General features: G+C 43.4%; 1 protein-coding gene across 1 annotated transcript in view; it reads right to left on the minus strand.

Annotated features, from left to right (window-relative positions):
- The window catches only part of B4GALNT3 (beta-1,4-N-acetyl-galactosaminyltransferase 3), a 101,757-nt gene that overhangs the window by 34,775 nt on the left and 52,458 nt on the right, over nucleotides 1–14,524 (minus strand). The window contains exon 3 of the mRNA XM_042993669.1: nucleotides 2,931–3,007. Within this exon, the coding sequence (XP_042849603.1) occupies nucleotides 2,931–3,007 (77 nt within the window). The remainder of the gene's footprint in view (nucleotides 1–2,930; nucleotides 3,008–14,524) is intronic.

Here is a 14,524-nt window from a genome sequence, read left to right on the forward strand (position 1 = left end):
TCATTATTGCAAACAAAAACAAAAACCCCCACAACATTTAAGCCCCCATTTGCTAGTCAGTGTCGACAGGACAATTACAGCCACAAACACATTTCTGTCCAGGAGGAATTTTGACTGAAGACCCTTGATGAAATGGGATGGTTTCAGGAAAACCTAGAGGTAACAGGGTCCAGGACTTCTAAGACTGGCCCAAGCCAACTTAAGAGGTGTTTTCACCCTCTGGTGTACGTACACAAGGGCCACTTAGGTAGTCTTAGGATCCCTCATAACACGACAGAAGCCACTAGGCTTGTCATTTCTAGTCTTTCTGGATGAGGACACAGACAAGCTTCTGAACGTGGAGGAAAATGTGGAACAATCCTTTCCCTTCCTGGATTCTTTCTTTTCTTTTTCTTTCTTTCTTTCTTTCTTTCTTTCTTTCTTTCTTTCTTTTTAACCTTTCTTTTCAATTTATTTTTTAAAATTTTGATGTTATATTTTTGTTTTTTTAACTTTTTATTTTTTTTTCTGATTCTGTACTTTGTTTTTTTTAATTTTATTTTTTATTTTTTAAAATTTACATCGACATTAGTTAGCATATAGTGTAACAATGATTTCCTTAGTGCCCCTTACCCATTTAGCCCATCCCCCCTCCCACAACCCCTCCAGTAACCCTCAGTTTGTTCTCCATATTTATGAGTCTCTTCTGTTTTGTCCCCCTCCCTGTTTTTATATTATTTTTGTTTCCCTTCCCTTATGGTCATCTGTTTTGTCTCTTAAAGTCCTCATATAAGTGAAGTCATATGATTTTTGTCTTGCTCTAATTTCATTTAGCATAATACCCTCCAGTTCCATCCACGCAGTTGCAAATGGCAAGATTTCATTCTTTTTGATTGTCGAGTAATACTCCATTGTATATCTATATACCACATCTTCTTTATCCATTCATCCATCGATGGATATTTGGGCTCTTTCCATACTTCGGCTATTGTTGATAGTGCTGCTATGAACATGGGGGTGCATGTGTTCCTTCGAAACAGCACACCTGTATCCCGTGGATAAATGCCTAGTAGTACAATTGCTGGGTCATAGGGTAGTTCTATTCTTAGTTTTTTGAGGAACCTCCATACTGTTTTCCAGAGTGGCTGCACCAGCTTGCATTTCGCAGAAGTTCGCAGTGCTCAAGAGTAAGCAATTAGCAGGCTGGCAAAGAGTGAATAAATGAATCAGTAAACAAACAAATCACCAGGCATGTATTGAGCATTTGTTATATACTCAGAGCTCTGCTAACTACTGCAATACATAGAGAGGTACAAACTGAGGGGCACCTGGCTGGCTTGGTTGGTGGAGCATGTGACTCTTGATCTTGGGGTTGTAAGTTTCAGCCCCATGATGGGTGTAGAGATTACTTAAAAATAAAATCTATAGGAGCACCTGGGTGGCTCAGTGGGTTAAGCCTCTGATTCTTGATTTCAGCTCAGGTTGTGATCTCAGTTTGTGAGACTGAGCTCGGTGTTGAGCTCCACGATGACAGCACAAACCTGCTTTGGATTCTCTTTCTCTCTACCCCTCCCCTGCTCTCTCTCTAAATAAATAAATAAACTTAAAAAAAATTTTAATAAAATCTTTAGGGGCTGGGGAAAAAATAAATAAAATATTTTTTTAAAAAAGAGAGAGAGAGAAAAAAAAGAAAGGTACAAACTGAGACATGAGGACCAACATGTCTGTGGACTCAGTCTGTGTCCTGGCGCTCACACCTGTGTGCACAGGCAGGGCGTGCACAAGCCAGTTTTGCTTTATGCAAACAGACCCACACTAGACAGCTAGGCTAACTGGATGTGAATGAGATGACGTTGCTTGATGATTTTCCAGACTTGTAGAAACCTCAGGCGAAACGCTCTGCAAACTATTCTGGGATAAGGGAAATGGCTGTCAGGGTCCCAAATAGTTCAAGAGAAGCAGAACAGGTATAGGAAAACCCCGGTTCTGTAAAAAGACAATGGAGTAGTTTCAGCAGAAATATCCCCACGATGTACCTGAAGATCTGATATTGCCTATGGAAGCCCCAACAGTGAGGACAACAGCCCAGGAGCTAGTCAAAAGGCCGAGCTCTTCCTTCTACTTCTTTTCAGGTGGGAGGGGGGAGCAGTAGAGGCCCAAGATCCCAGATCCCAAGATCTCTTTCCTGAATGGGTGGAGGTGGCCCCATCCCTACTTGAAGGGAGGGGTGGTTTCCGTAGTTAAAGGTCTTGGAGGACCTTCTGGCACACAGAAAGTGTTATAGAAAGAAAAAGTAGAAACCAGAAGGAAAAAAACAAAGCCTGGAAGAAAGACTGGGAGGGAAGAAGAGCTTTGAAAAAGAGAAGAGCAAGCCCCATCCAGCCAGCTAATGAGACAAGAGGGGAGAAGTGGGAATATTTGATAATAATGATGTTAATTATGAAGATTGCTGCATAAATGCCAAAAGGGAGCTGGGAGGGGAATAACACTGTTTACAGAGCCCTCCTCCATGCCTTAACCCACTCAACCCACTAAACAGGTTAGTACACCCTGTGCATTTAACAGAGGATAACCACAATAGCTAACATCCATGCATTTGTTCAGGCCAGTCTGTGTGCTAAGCACTTGAAATGCATTATTTCACCTTCGTAACAATCCTTTGAGGTAGGTATTAATTATTCCCATTTTACAGATAAGACGGTTGAGGCCGTGGGCAGTTAGGAGGCTCAGTGGGTTAAGCGTCTGACTCTTGGTTTCGGCTCAGGTCATGATATCACAGTTTTCGTGAATTTGAGCCCCGCATCAGGCTCTGTGCTGGCAGCTTGGAGCCTGCTTGGGATTCTCTGTCTCCCTCTCTCTCTGCCCTTCCCCCATTTGCACTGTCTCTGTCTTTCTCAAATAAATAAATAAACCTAAAATAATAATAATAATAATAACACTCTTTTATGTACCTTGTTGAGCCCCTTCTCTTTTCTGCACCAGGCCTGAAAATGCATCAGATACATTATCTGATCTGAAGGGCTGCCAGCTGCTGGATTTGGGAGGGCTGATGAAGGTGACTTACTAAAGCCAAGCTGAGGTTGGTTGTAACCTGTTTGGGGGAAAAAGAGGCAAAGAATAGGACACAGAGGGAATGGGTGACGGTAAGTCTGCTCTCCCAGAAAAGAATGTGGGGACCCTACTTTCCTCCTTTCCACAAAACATCATTGTCAGGGAACCTCACAGGTTAGACCGACCAACGGCAGAGGCCTGAGTTGTGTGTTTGCCCCACCCCTGCGTCAGCTATTCATTCCCCCCACCCCCACCCCCCACCCCCAACCAACCCATCTAATGTTATATATCAGAGCTCTTTCACACTCTTGGTCTCGTTCTTACTTTTATCCCAACCCCGTGAGGCATCTCCATGTTGCTGAGGGGCCACAGAGACCACAGACAGATTAACAGATTTGTTTAATGTCAAACAGAAGCCAGTGCTAAGGCCAGGCTAGAGCCTAGGCCTCTGATTCTTGTTCAAGGCTGTGCATCACAGCACAGTGCTCATCTGTGGCTGCTTGGCATTCAGTGGCCTACAGGGAGCACTCTGACTGAGCCCAGTTGAGGAAAGGGCTGAAAATTAACACTGTGCTGGCAGGAACTAGGTCTTTCTTGTTCATTATTATACTCCCTCCGTATAAATCAGTTGAAATTAGCTGTTTCCTGGCTTCAGAGAGGGGTTACACTACCTGGGCCTGATTTTATATTCCCATTGTAGAGATCAGGCACTTGATGCCCGTGGAATGAACGAACGAACGAACGAATGAATGAATGAATGACAAGGAGGGCTACAGGAGGGGCCTGGCCTGTTGATCATCACAGAACTAATTAGGTGTCTTCTGGCCACAACTCTGGACTAGGGCTTGAATGAACTGACAGACACTGGCCCTGATGTTCCAAGAAGCGAACCAGCCGAAGGCTGTCTCAACACCTGTGGGCACTCACAACGTCATATGTGTCAAGAACCCAAAGCTACCTCTAAGAAAGCTCTCTCCTAGGCCCTCTTTCTCTCTTTCAAAAATGTAATTTCCAAATCTCCATGTGTGTATGGTAAAACATAATTAACATAAAATTTACCATCTTAACCATGTTCAAGTGTATAGCTTAGGGGCATTAAGTGCATTCACATTGTTATGCAACCACCACCACCACCACCACCACCATCAACTCCAAAATTTTTTGCTCTTTCCAGACTGAAACTCTGTACCCCTTAAACACTAACTCCCCATTCCTCTCTCCCCCAAGTCTCTGGCAACCATCATTCTACTTTCTGTCTCTGTGAATTTGACTATGCTAGATACCTCATGTAAGTGAATCATATATTTGGCCTTTTGTGTCTGGCTTACTTAGCATAATGTTTTCAAGGTTCATCCATGTTGCAACACGTGACAGAATTTCCGGCCTTTTTACTGGTGAACCATATTCCATTGAATGTACAGACATTTTGTTTTTCCATTCATTTGTCAATGGACATTTGGGTTGTTTCCACCTTTTGGCTATTGTGACTAATACTGCAATGAAAATGGATGTATACATATCTGAGTCCCTGCTTTCTTTTCTTTTCTTTTCATATGGCACTCCCTTTTATTTATTTTTTATTTTTTTTAACATTTATTCATTTTTGAGAGACAGAGTGTGAGTGGGGGAGGGGCAGAGAGAGAGAGAGAGAGAGAGAGAGAGAGAGAGAGAGAGAGAGAGAGATAGAATCTGAAGCACGCTCTGGGCTGAGCTGTCAGTACAGAGCCTAACGCAGGGCTCAAACCCACCGACCGTGGAATCACGACCTGAGCTGAAGTCAGACGCTTAACTGACTGAGCCACCCAGGCACTCCAGGGCACTCTCTTTTAAACTGCTAAAACCTTTGTCCATTCTTCCAGAGACAGGCCAAGGTGGGGGCCAGGCTGCTATCCTCTCAGTAGAAACATGGTGGCAAACTTCTTGTTTGACAGAGAATACAAGAAGTCTGGGGACAGTGAGTGGAAGGAGGAGGAAGGGTGGGTGGGTGGGTGGGTGGAATCAGGTTGGAGCAATCCCAGCCAACAAGTTAGGGGCAAAAGCAGAACTTCTGAGTGGGCCCACAGTAGGGCTTTACCCAGCAACTGTCCTAGTTCACTTGCCTATGTGGAAATGGGCAACTTCAACACCTCCTGGCTTCAGACAGAGGTTAAGTTCCCTGGTCTCCTAGAAACTCCAGTTCAGTACCAATGCTAGTCCTCGATGAGATAGGTACAGAAACTTTGAGTAAGCAGTTAGAACCTTTTAGTGCAATCTGACATTGCTGGAACATCAATATAGGATAGTGGAGTCATCTCACTGAACATGGTATAGATCATTTTTGGGTGTTCTGAATGCTGCATCCTGGCAATATGTAGTATGACCACGTCAGTCAGTGACAGACTGGGAACTAAAAACAAAAACTGGAAAAACTGGTCCTTCACTATACCTTGTTCTAGTTAGCATCATGGACCTGCCTATCTTCCTTCCTTCCCTCTCTTCTTTCCTAACTTAGGCCAAAAGTAATCCTGGAAATGACTGGAGAATAGCTCACAGAATCAAAGAGAGAACTACACCACCAGCCCCCAGAAAGGCCAAGAACCAGGGTAGTGATTGGAATCTCAGTAATCAACCCATGACTCTTCTCCAAACAGTTCTCTGTGTCTCTGCTCAGAATTCAAATTCTCAGGAAAGAGAATCTGAGTGGTTTTAGCTTGGGCAGGGGTGTCGTGGTGGTGGAAGGGTGGGACGAAGGGGGCAGACTTATAATGGGGATTTTCCAAACTTTCCATGTGAAAAGAGCTTAACTCTGAACAATTGACTATTATTCCTTTAAAAACAAATTTTTTTTAAGTTGGCTCCATGCCCAACGTGGGGCTTGAACTCACTACCCTGAGATCAAGAGCCGCATGCTCTATGGATGGAGCCAGCCAGACACCTCTGTTATTCCTAAAACAAAAATGGAACTTGTCTGAGAGTCATTATATTTTTAAAGGAGGGGCATGTAAAATGCAGATATAGCTGAAAGTATTAGAGACACAGACACATGGAGTTAGTTCCAATACTTAAGAGATTTTACAGAATATGTAAAAGATGGGAGAGTTGATTATTTAGAATATCCTCAGGAAAAGTTCCAGACTCATACAGAGAGACAATGTTGAAAACACATTTCTTGGAATGAGAGGTAAAGCAATACTTTACTTCTATACTTACTAGTATTGCTTTGAAAGCAATACTCCATCAAATTCATTTTAACCTCAGTTTTAAAAAAAAGAGAGAATGTAAGAAGTGTTATAGCATGGGGAAGCTTAGAAATCATCACTGCGAGCCCCAACACTCTACATTTTTTTAAGTTTATTTATTTTGAGAGAAAGAGAGAGAGTGTGTGGGCTTGCAGGAGGAGGGGAGGGAGGAGCAGAGAGAGAGAGGAAAGACAGAGACGGAGGGGCAGAGAGAGACGGAGAGACAGAATCCCAAGCAGGCTCTGCACTGTCAGCACAGAGCCTGATGAAGGGCTCAAAGCCACAAACTGTGAGATCATGACCTGAGCTGAAATCAAGAATCGGACACTTAACCTACTGAGCCACCCAGGTGTCCCAACATGCTGCATTTTAGAGCATTGAAGGCTTGAAGACTGGGTTCACTGCCAGAGGTCACAAACCAAGCTAGAGACAGAACCAGGACTGGAACCCAGGTCTCCTCTCTTCTGGATCAGGAGTCTTCAGTTCAGACCACATAACTAACCTGCTAAAGTGTGAGACTGTCCCCAGGCTATGAACCTGATGAACGGACACATAAGCAGTATGGGGTGGGGGAAGGAGGTGGAATGTAGCATTTTGTCATTTGGAATCCTAGGACTGAGCATAGCCCCTCTTGTGGAAACAGGGTTGTGGTCTAAAGAGACAACCTGGGGAACAAGTTTCTCTGAGTATCTGAGAGCCTGCTAGTTTAGTTTGGGTCCAGGCTGTTCTAAATCTAGAATCTGATTGTATAAAGGAAGGCTTTCTGAGCTCTTCGGAAGCAGAGGCTGTGTCACACCTTTGACCGTCCTGTAGGCACAGGCTTAAACATGGAAGATGTTCAATAAATGACTAATGGATTTCATTGAAATATCTTTTTTTTTTCCTTGAGAGAGAGAGAGCGAGAGAGCACACAAGTGGGGAAGGGACAGACAGAGAGAGGGAGAGAGAGAGAGACAGAATCCCAAGCAGGTTATCACCACCAGTGCAGAGCCTGATGTGGGGCTCAAACTCATGGACCATGAGATCAAGACCTGAGCTAAAGTTGGACGCTTAACCAACTGAGCCACCCAGGCACCCCTTAATGAAATATTTTTTATTGTTTTTATTATATTTTGTTCTCTATGAAAAATACTTAACCTAAATATGTAGATATATCCACAAGCACATTAACTACTACTTTGCCATGCTATCTATTAACACTCTACATAGAAGGAAAAAATGCTCTTTTCTCTAGATTAACAACTACTTTTTAAAATAATGGAGGGGCACCTAGATGGCTCAGTCAGTTGGGTGTCTGACTCTGGCTCAGGTTATGATATTGCAGTTTGTGAGTTTGAGGCCCACATCAGGATCTGTGCTGACAGCTCAGAGCCTGGAGCCTGCTTCGGATTCTAGGTCTCCCTCTCTCTGCCCCTCATCCACTCACACTCTGTCTCTGTCTCTCTCTCAAAAGTAAATAAACATTAAAAAAAATTTTTTTTAAATAAATGGACAATGGGAGCCTGGGTGGCTCAGTCAGTTAAGTGTCCTACACTTGGTTTCAGCTCCAGTCATGATCTCATGGTTCATGAGATCGAGCCCCACATTGGGCTCTGTGCACTGACAGCAAGAAGCCTGCTTGGGATTGTCTCTCTCCCGCTTTCTCTGCCCCTCCTCCACTTCTGCACTTGTGCACGTTCTCTCTCTCTAAATAAATAAACTTAAAAAATTAAAGTAAATGGACAAGTACAAGTATATTTGGGAACAGAAGGAAATTTAGACTTGGTAAAAAAAAAAAAAAAAAAAAAAAAAAAACGCTAATCAGGAGCACCAATAGCTGAGTTGATATTTGTTTTCTACCTTCAAAATAAGAATCTGCTCCCTGGACTGCAGTGTAATTACTAAAATATATACTTTAGCTTAGACACTATTGGTCATAACACCATATGATCATACCATCAATACCATACAATCTCTACCAGTCTGCTCGTAACTTCACAAATGCAAGAAAACATTGAGTCTTAGGATGGCTGATTAAACTATTCAGTATACGGTTTTTATATCCCATACAATCAAAGCACCAGCTCTATGTCTAAAGGTAAAAGTGTAAAAAATAAGAAAGTGAATACTTGATTAAGTCGACTGGTTATTTGATGTGTCAGTGACCAAATTTCCTGAACCCCCAATCAGGCTATGTGGTGTAACCAAGGCAACAGAATATTTGAAACAGTTAATCTTTCCTGGAAGCTCAGGCCAAATAGTCACATTGTTTATTCGACACTAAATTATCAGTTTCACAGATCTCTATTGTCCTTAACCTCACCAACTTTGCTACATTCACTAGTGAAATGGCCAAACATGAGTAATCTATACAATGCTATCTAGCCCATTTGTAGCCAGATTAACAAGAGGGCTGGCTAAAGATGCACAGAGGATAAAAATTCATTCCAAGGACCTCTGTCTCACGCCCTGCCTGACTTCAGCCCCTACCCCCCAACAATTTCTTCCACCACTCATTGCCTGAGCCAGCAGGCCAATCCAGGCCTACCACCACGTCTGGACAGAAGTGACTGCCCAAACCATCCCTAGAAGTGGGGACAGAATCACTGCTAGGCCAAATATTTTGAAATCCCCCCCCCCCCCCCCCCCCCCACAGAGGACATATGGAGATGCGGGAGGAAGCCAAGAATTTGAAAGTGACCACCCTGGCAAATCAAAGAAAACTCACAGGGTAAACATTCCTAGAATTATCACGAGCACTACTGAAAGTTGAGTGAGCAGCTCAACTTACCCACTTTTTGCTGAGTAGACTGTGCTGAGAAGCAACAGTCACTCAACCTGAATTTGTGTGCCTGATTTGGCTCAAAGTCCCTCGATGAAAAAACAAATCAACAAGGTCTAGTGGGAACCAAAGAGGCACTCAAGGATAGCTAAAGAGACAGCTGATTAAAACTGCCCAGGAATTGGACAGTCTACTCCAATCCTTTACCAAATAAAGGAGAAAGTAACAGAGCACTTTGGAAAAGAAGCCAATGCTATAAGAAAGCTACAAAGATGAAAAGCAAGTGGGAGACTTATTACCACTGAGCCACGTGCCGCTAACAGTTTAATATTTCAACCTTTCGGATCTGTGTGACTCTCATTTTACCTGTGTGATACCAAATGGTTTCAGGAACTTTCGCTTACTTGGAGTACTGGCCAAGACAAGTGAGACACAGAGAACTTAGATTATTTTTTGGCTTCCTGAGCATAAACTTTGATATTTAATGACCTGTGATAGCAGTCAGTATCCCGGTAATACATAAAACCCTTGGGAATCTATTAACTGTTTAGCATTCCCAGGTCTTAGGGGAATATGTTTTCCATCTTTCAAAGAGTCTGTTGTAGAGTAAGATGCAAATATTCCCTTGAGTGGGCTGAGGCACAGAGCTAGGTTTCCCTGGAGTTCACCACCACACAAAAACAGATACAGGCTTTGCACAAAGACTGCACAGTCTGCTATTTATTTTGAATTGGCTTCTTGGATCAGTTTATCAGAGTTGTGATGGGTGCACTAAATAGCTCATATTGGGAAGGAAGCTTTAAAAGAGACACCTGGGAGGGGCACCTGGGTGGCTCAGTCAGTTAAGCATCTGACTTCGACTCAGGTCACGAACTCCTGGTTCATGAGTTCCAGCCCCGCAACGGGCTGTTGTGCTGACAGCCCACAGTGTGCAGCCTGCTTTGGATTGTGTCTCCCTCTCTCTCTGTTCCTCCCCTGCTCACACTCTTTCTCTCTCTCTCTCACACACAAATAAAGATTAAAAAAAAAAAAAAATTTTTTTTTTAAAGAGAGACCTGGGAAATGAAAGAGGAAGCTGCATGAGAAGCCAGTTAACTAGATTTACTGAGCAGCTAGTATGCTGACATCGCTGCTTTGCCTGACTCTGGGAGGGTGATCGAGTATTGCATTAATAACCATTTTCAGAGTTGGGGTGCCTGGGTGGCTCAGTTAAGCATCTGACTCTTGATTTCAGCTCAGGTCATGATCCTGTGGTTCATGAGATTTAGCTGGCAGTGTAAAGCCTGCTTGGGATTCTCTCCCTCTCTCTGCACCACCACCCACCCCTTGTGCCCTCTCTAAATAAATTAAAAATAACCATTTTCAGAGTCAGAAAGATCTAGAACTGGATCCCAGCCCTGCCACCTTCTATCTGTGTGACCTTGGGCAAGTTCCTTAATCTCTCAGAGGTTCAGTTGTCTCATCTCCCTGCCCCCCATCATTCAGTTAGAAAGATTACTTCAGTGCATGAATGAATTAAACATTTGCTCCATGTAGATGGGGTAACAGATGGCAACTTTAGTATTTGTGGTACTCAGTAGTTATCGATGGACTAACTACTGACTCTGCCAGGCATTTTATATGGGTTCATTTCCAAGGGACAATAGCCTGTAAGGTATTACGTTCCCTATTCTCCTAATAATAAAACTGATGTTTAAAGAGTACATGAGGGGTGCCTGGGTGGCTCAGTCGGTTGAGTGTCTGACTCCAGCTCAGGTCATAATCTCACGGTTCGGGAGTTCGAGCCTTACATCGGGCTCCCTGCTGTCAGCACAGAGCCCACTTAGGATCCTCTGTCCCCCTCTCTCTCTGCCCTTCCCCCACTTGCACTCTCTCTCTCTCAAAAATCAATAAAACGTTAAAGAAATTTATTTAATAGTTTACATGATTTGCTCAAGATGCTGTAAATGGCTGGACTGGGATTCAAATTGGTTCTTTTTGGTTCCTTAGTCCACAGTCTTAGTCCCAGTTAATCCTCACTGCAACCCTACAAAAACGAGTGTTATGGAGACCCATTTACAGTAAGGAAATGGGAACAAAGGAGCGAACCCAGGTCAGGAGCAAGGAGTCCCGGCCAACAGCACTGCCATCGCTGCTAATGCAGGCTGAACAGGACTTTCACACACCCAGGCCTGTACCCCTCCTGCGCCTTTTCTGTGACACAACTCTGCTTGACACATGCAGGGTAGGTTTAGTAACATGACATGGTCCAAAATGAAGCACCAAATAAGGCTCCCGGAATTTAGAGAAGAGGACCCTGGCAGTCAGGTCCAGAGTAAGTGTTCTGGGAAGTAGGTGGAATTGCTGGGTCTGGGAATGGAAGTAAGTCATTGCCCCTAGGAGACCTCGATTTTACAGGGCAACCTGGATTGTCTCCATTTGCCCTCTCCAAGCCCCACCCGGTTCCCTGACTGGAACCCAGCAGCTTTTTACTGAAATAAAAGTAGCATATGAATACCACCCTCCCCCAGTATCACAGTACAGACATTTATGGAGCAGAGAGTTAGGACCCCCAATGCTCCCCACTCCCCTCCTTACAGGCCACCCCTCCATCTTTTTGCTAGATGCATTCTCATTTGTCCTACATCCGCACAGGGCAGAACTTACCTCAGGGCTCGGTCTGTGGACTACTTCTTTTTTTCTGTCTACATTCCCACCCTTGCTAATCTCCTCAGGTCCTTTTGAATACCATCTAAACTGGACCGCACCTTAGCTTTAGCTCCGACCCTCCCTGAACTCCACATTTGTGTATATGATTTACTTCCTCCCGTTCCCCATTTGGAGATCTGAGAGGCATTTCAAATTTAACAGGTCTTGACTTTTTCTGCCAAACCTGCTCCTCCCTATCGTTCTCATCTTAGTGAATGGCATCTCCAGCCTTCCAACTGCCCAGGTTGGAAATCTGAACCATTCTCGATTCCTCTCCCCATATCCCAATCAAACAGCAAACCTTCAAAAACAACCACAAATCTGCCTACTTCTGACTCCTCTACTTCTACTGCCCCTGTCCTACCATCAGGTCTCATCTAGTGTCTGAGCTCACACCCTCATACCCTACAGTCTAGACCAGGAGTGACCCCACTAAAATGTTAAGTCAGGCCATGTCAATTCCCTGCTCAAAATTCTTCAATGTCTTCCCAACTCACTCACATTATAATCCAAGATCCTTTGGATCACCTATGAGTAAAGTTTGCTGGGGACAGACCCAGTTCACACTGGTTGTCCTCGCAGTGTTCTTAACAGCACCCACTTTTCCTATCAAAAGTGTCCCAGTTTGGACAACAAATGACACAGCCACCTGGCTAAGGATGCCTTACAGATTAAATCCTTGCCCTGGTCTCATCTATCTCTTTACCACCATTCTGCTCCAAATGCTTGTCCCACATGCCAGGTACATTGTACCTCAGGGTCTTTGCACTTCCTCTACCTGAAATACACTCCCTCAGGTATTTACATAGCCTGCTAGCTCTCTTCACTCCAGTCTCTGCTCAAATATCAGGCCTTCCTGATCATCCTACCTACAACAGATGCTGTGTACTCCAAGCCCATTAGTCTTTCTCTCTCACCCTGCATTATCTTTCTTAATAGCATTTACTACCACTTGACATATTATGCCTGCATATGTATAAAATCTATCTTCTTCCCACATGTATTTTGTCCATTATGCCAAGCACAGGGTAGACACTTGTAGAATAAATGCTGTCACTGTTAACAGTATCCATATACTTTGACACAAAGGTTAAAAAGCACGAGCTCGGGGCGCCTGGGTGGCGCAGTCGGTTAAGCGTCCGACTTCAGCCAGGTCACGATCTCGCGGTCCGTGAGTTCGAGCCCCGCGTCAGGCTCTGGGCTGATGGCTTGGAGCCTGGAGCCTGTTTCCGATTCTGTGTCTCCCTCTCTCTCTGTCCCTCCCCCGTTCATGCTCTGTCTCTCTCTGTCCCAAAAATAAATTAAAAAAAAAAAACGTTGAAAAAAAAAAAAAGCACGAGCTCTACAGGCAGGTGCAATGGTATCCAGCTATGTAACCTTAATCTCTAAACCTTGGTTTCCGTCTCTAAAATAGTGATGTTAATTAGTAGGATTTACCTTATTGGGGTTATTCTGAAGATCAAAGGAGAATAGCATATCTCCTCAATAAATACTGGAGATAATAAATGCTTAATCAATACTGGAGATAACAATACAAAGAGCAAGTATTTAGCACTATGTGTCTATGTTAAACATTTTACAAATATTATCTCTCTTAATAAAAACCCTTTGAGATAGGTACTATTATTATCTCCCTTTTACAGATGAGGAAATTGAAATTCAGAGAGGTTAAGTAATTTGCCCAAGGACACATAGCTGAAAGTGGCAGAGTCAGGATTTGAACCCAAGGTCTCTGGTTCCAGTGTCTGTTACTATTCACTATTCTGCTTTGATTACAAACTCTATTGCATAGTTCCTTTTGTTTCCTACAAATTCCAAGTGTTCACACAAGTGAACTATAGAAGCATATTTTTTAAAAAGTATCTCATCTCCTTCTACCCCTTCCCACCATAACTAATGTTAACAGTTAAGTAAACTTCCATATCTCTCTACTAGCTCACACACTAATTGAATTTATGAGTTTTTTGTTTTAAAAAATAGGTTCTTATTACATACATATTACTCTGGAACTGCTCTTCTCACTGGTACCATGGACATTTCTCTGGGTCAAAACATAATTCTTTTTTTCTTTTTAAACAGCTGCAAAAGTATTCCACAGTGTGGCTATAGCACAATTTAGCAAACTAGTTTCCTCCTGCTAGATATCCAATTGTTACCAAACAATGTTTTAAGCATGTATGGCTGCTCTGATTTCTACAGATCAAGTTCCAAAGTGAGATGGCAAAGTAAAGTGCATTTTTTTTACATTTTTTAACATTTATTTATTTTGGGGGGAGGGGCAGAGAGGGAGAGAGAGAGAGAGAGAGAGAGAGAGAGAGAATCTGAAGCAGGCTGCAGGCTCTGAGCTGTCAGCACAGAGCCCAAAGTGGGGCTCGAACCCATGAACCGTGAGATCGTGATCTGAGCTGAAGCTGGACACTTAACCGACTGAGCCACCCAGGCGCCCCAGTAATGTTCATTTTTAAAATGTCAGTAATTGAGTATTACTTTCTAAAAAGGTTTGAAAACAATTTCACATGGTCACCAACATTATTTAAAACTTTGTTTCCAAGCAACTTCATTAGCAACACAATTAATCTTTTAAAATTTTTGCCAATCTGATGGGCATGTACATTTTTAAATAATTTTTTTATGTTTATTTAGTTTTGAGAGAGAGAGAGCGTGAGCAGGGGAGGGGCAGAGAGAGAGGAAGGCACAGAATCAGAAGCAGGTTCCAGGCTCTGAGCTATCAGCACAGAGCCGGACGTGGGGCTAGAACTCATAAACCATGATATCATGACCTGAGCCAAAGTCGGGCCCTTAACCAACTGAGCCACCCAGGCGCCCC

Source organism: Panthera tigris, chromosome B4, assembly GCF_018350195.1.
Source record: "Panthera tigris isolate Pti1 chromosome B4, P.tigris_Pti1_mat1.1, whole genome shotgun sequence".
In the NCBI taxonomy this organism is placed as follows: Eukaryota; Metazoa; Chordata; class Mammalia; order Carnivora; family Felidae; genus Panthera; species Panthera tigris.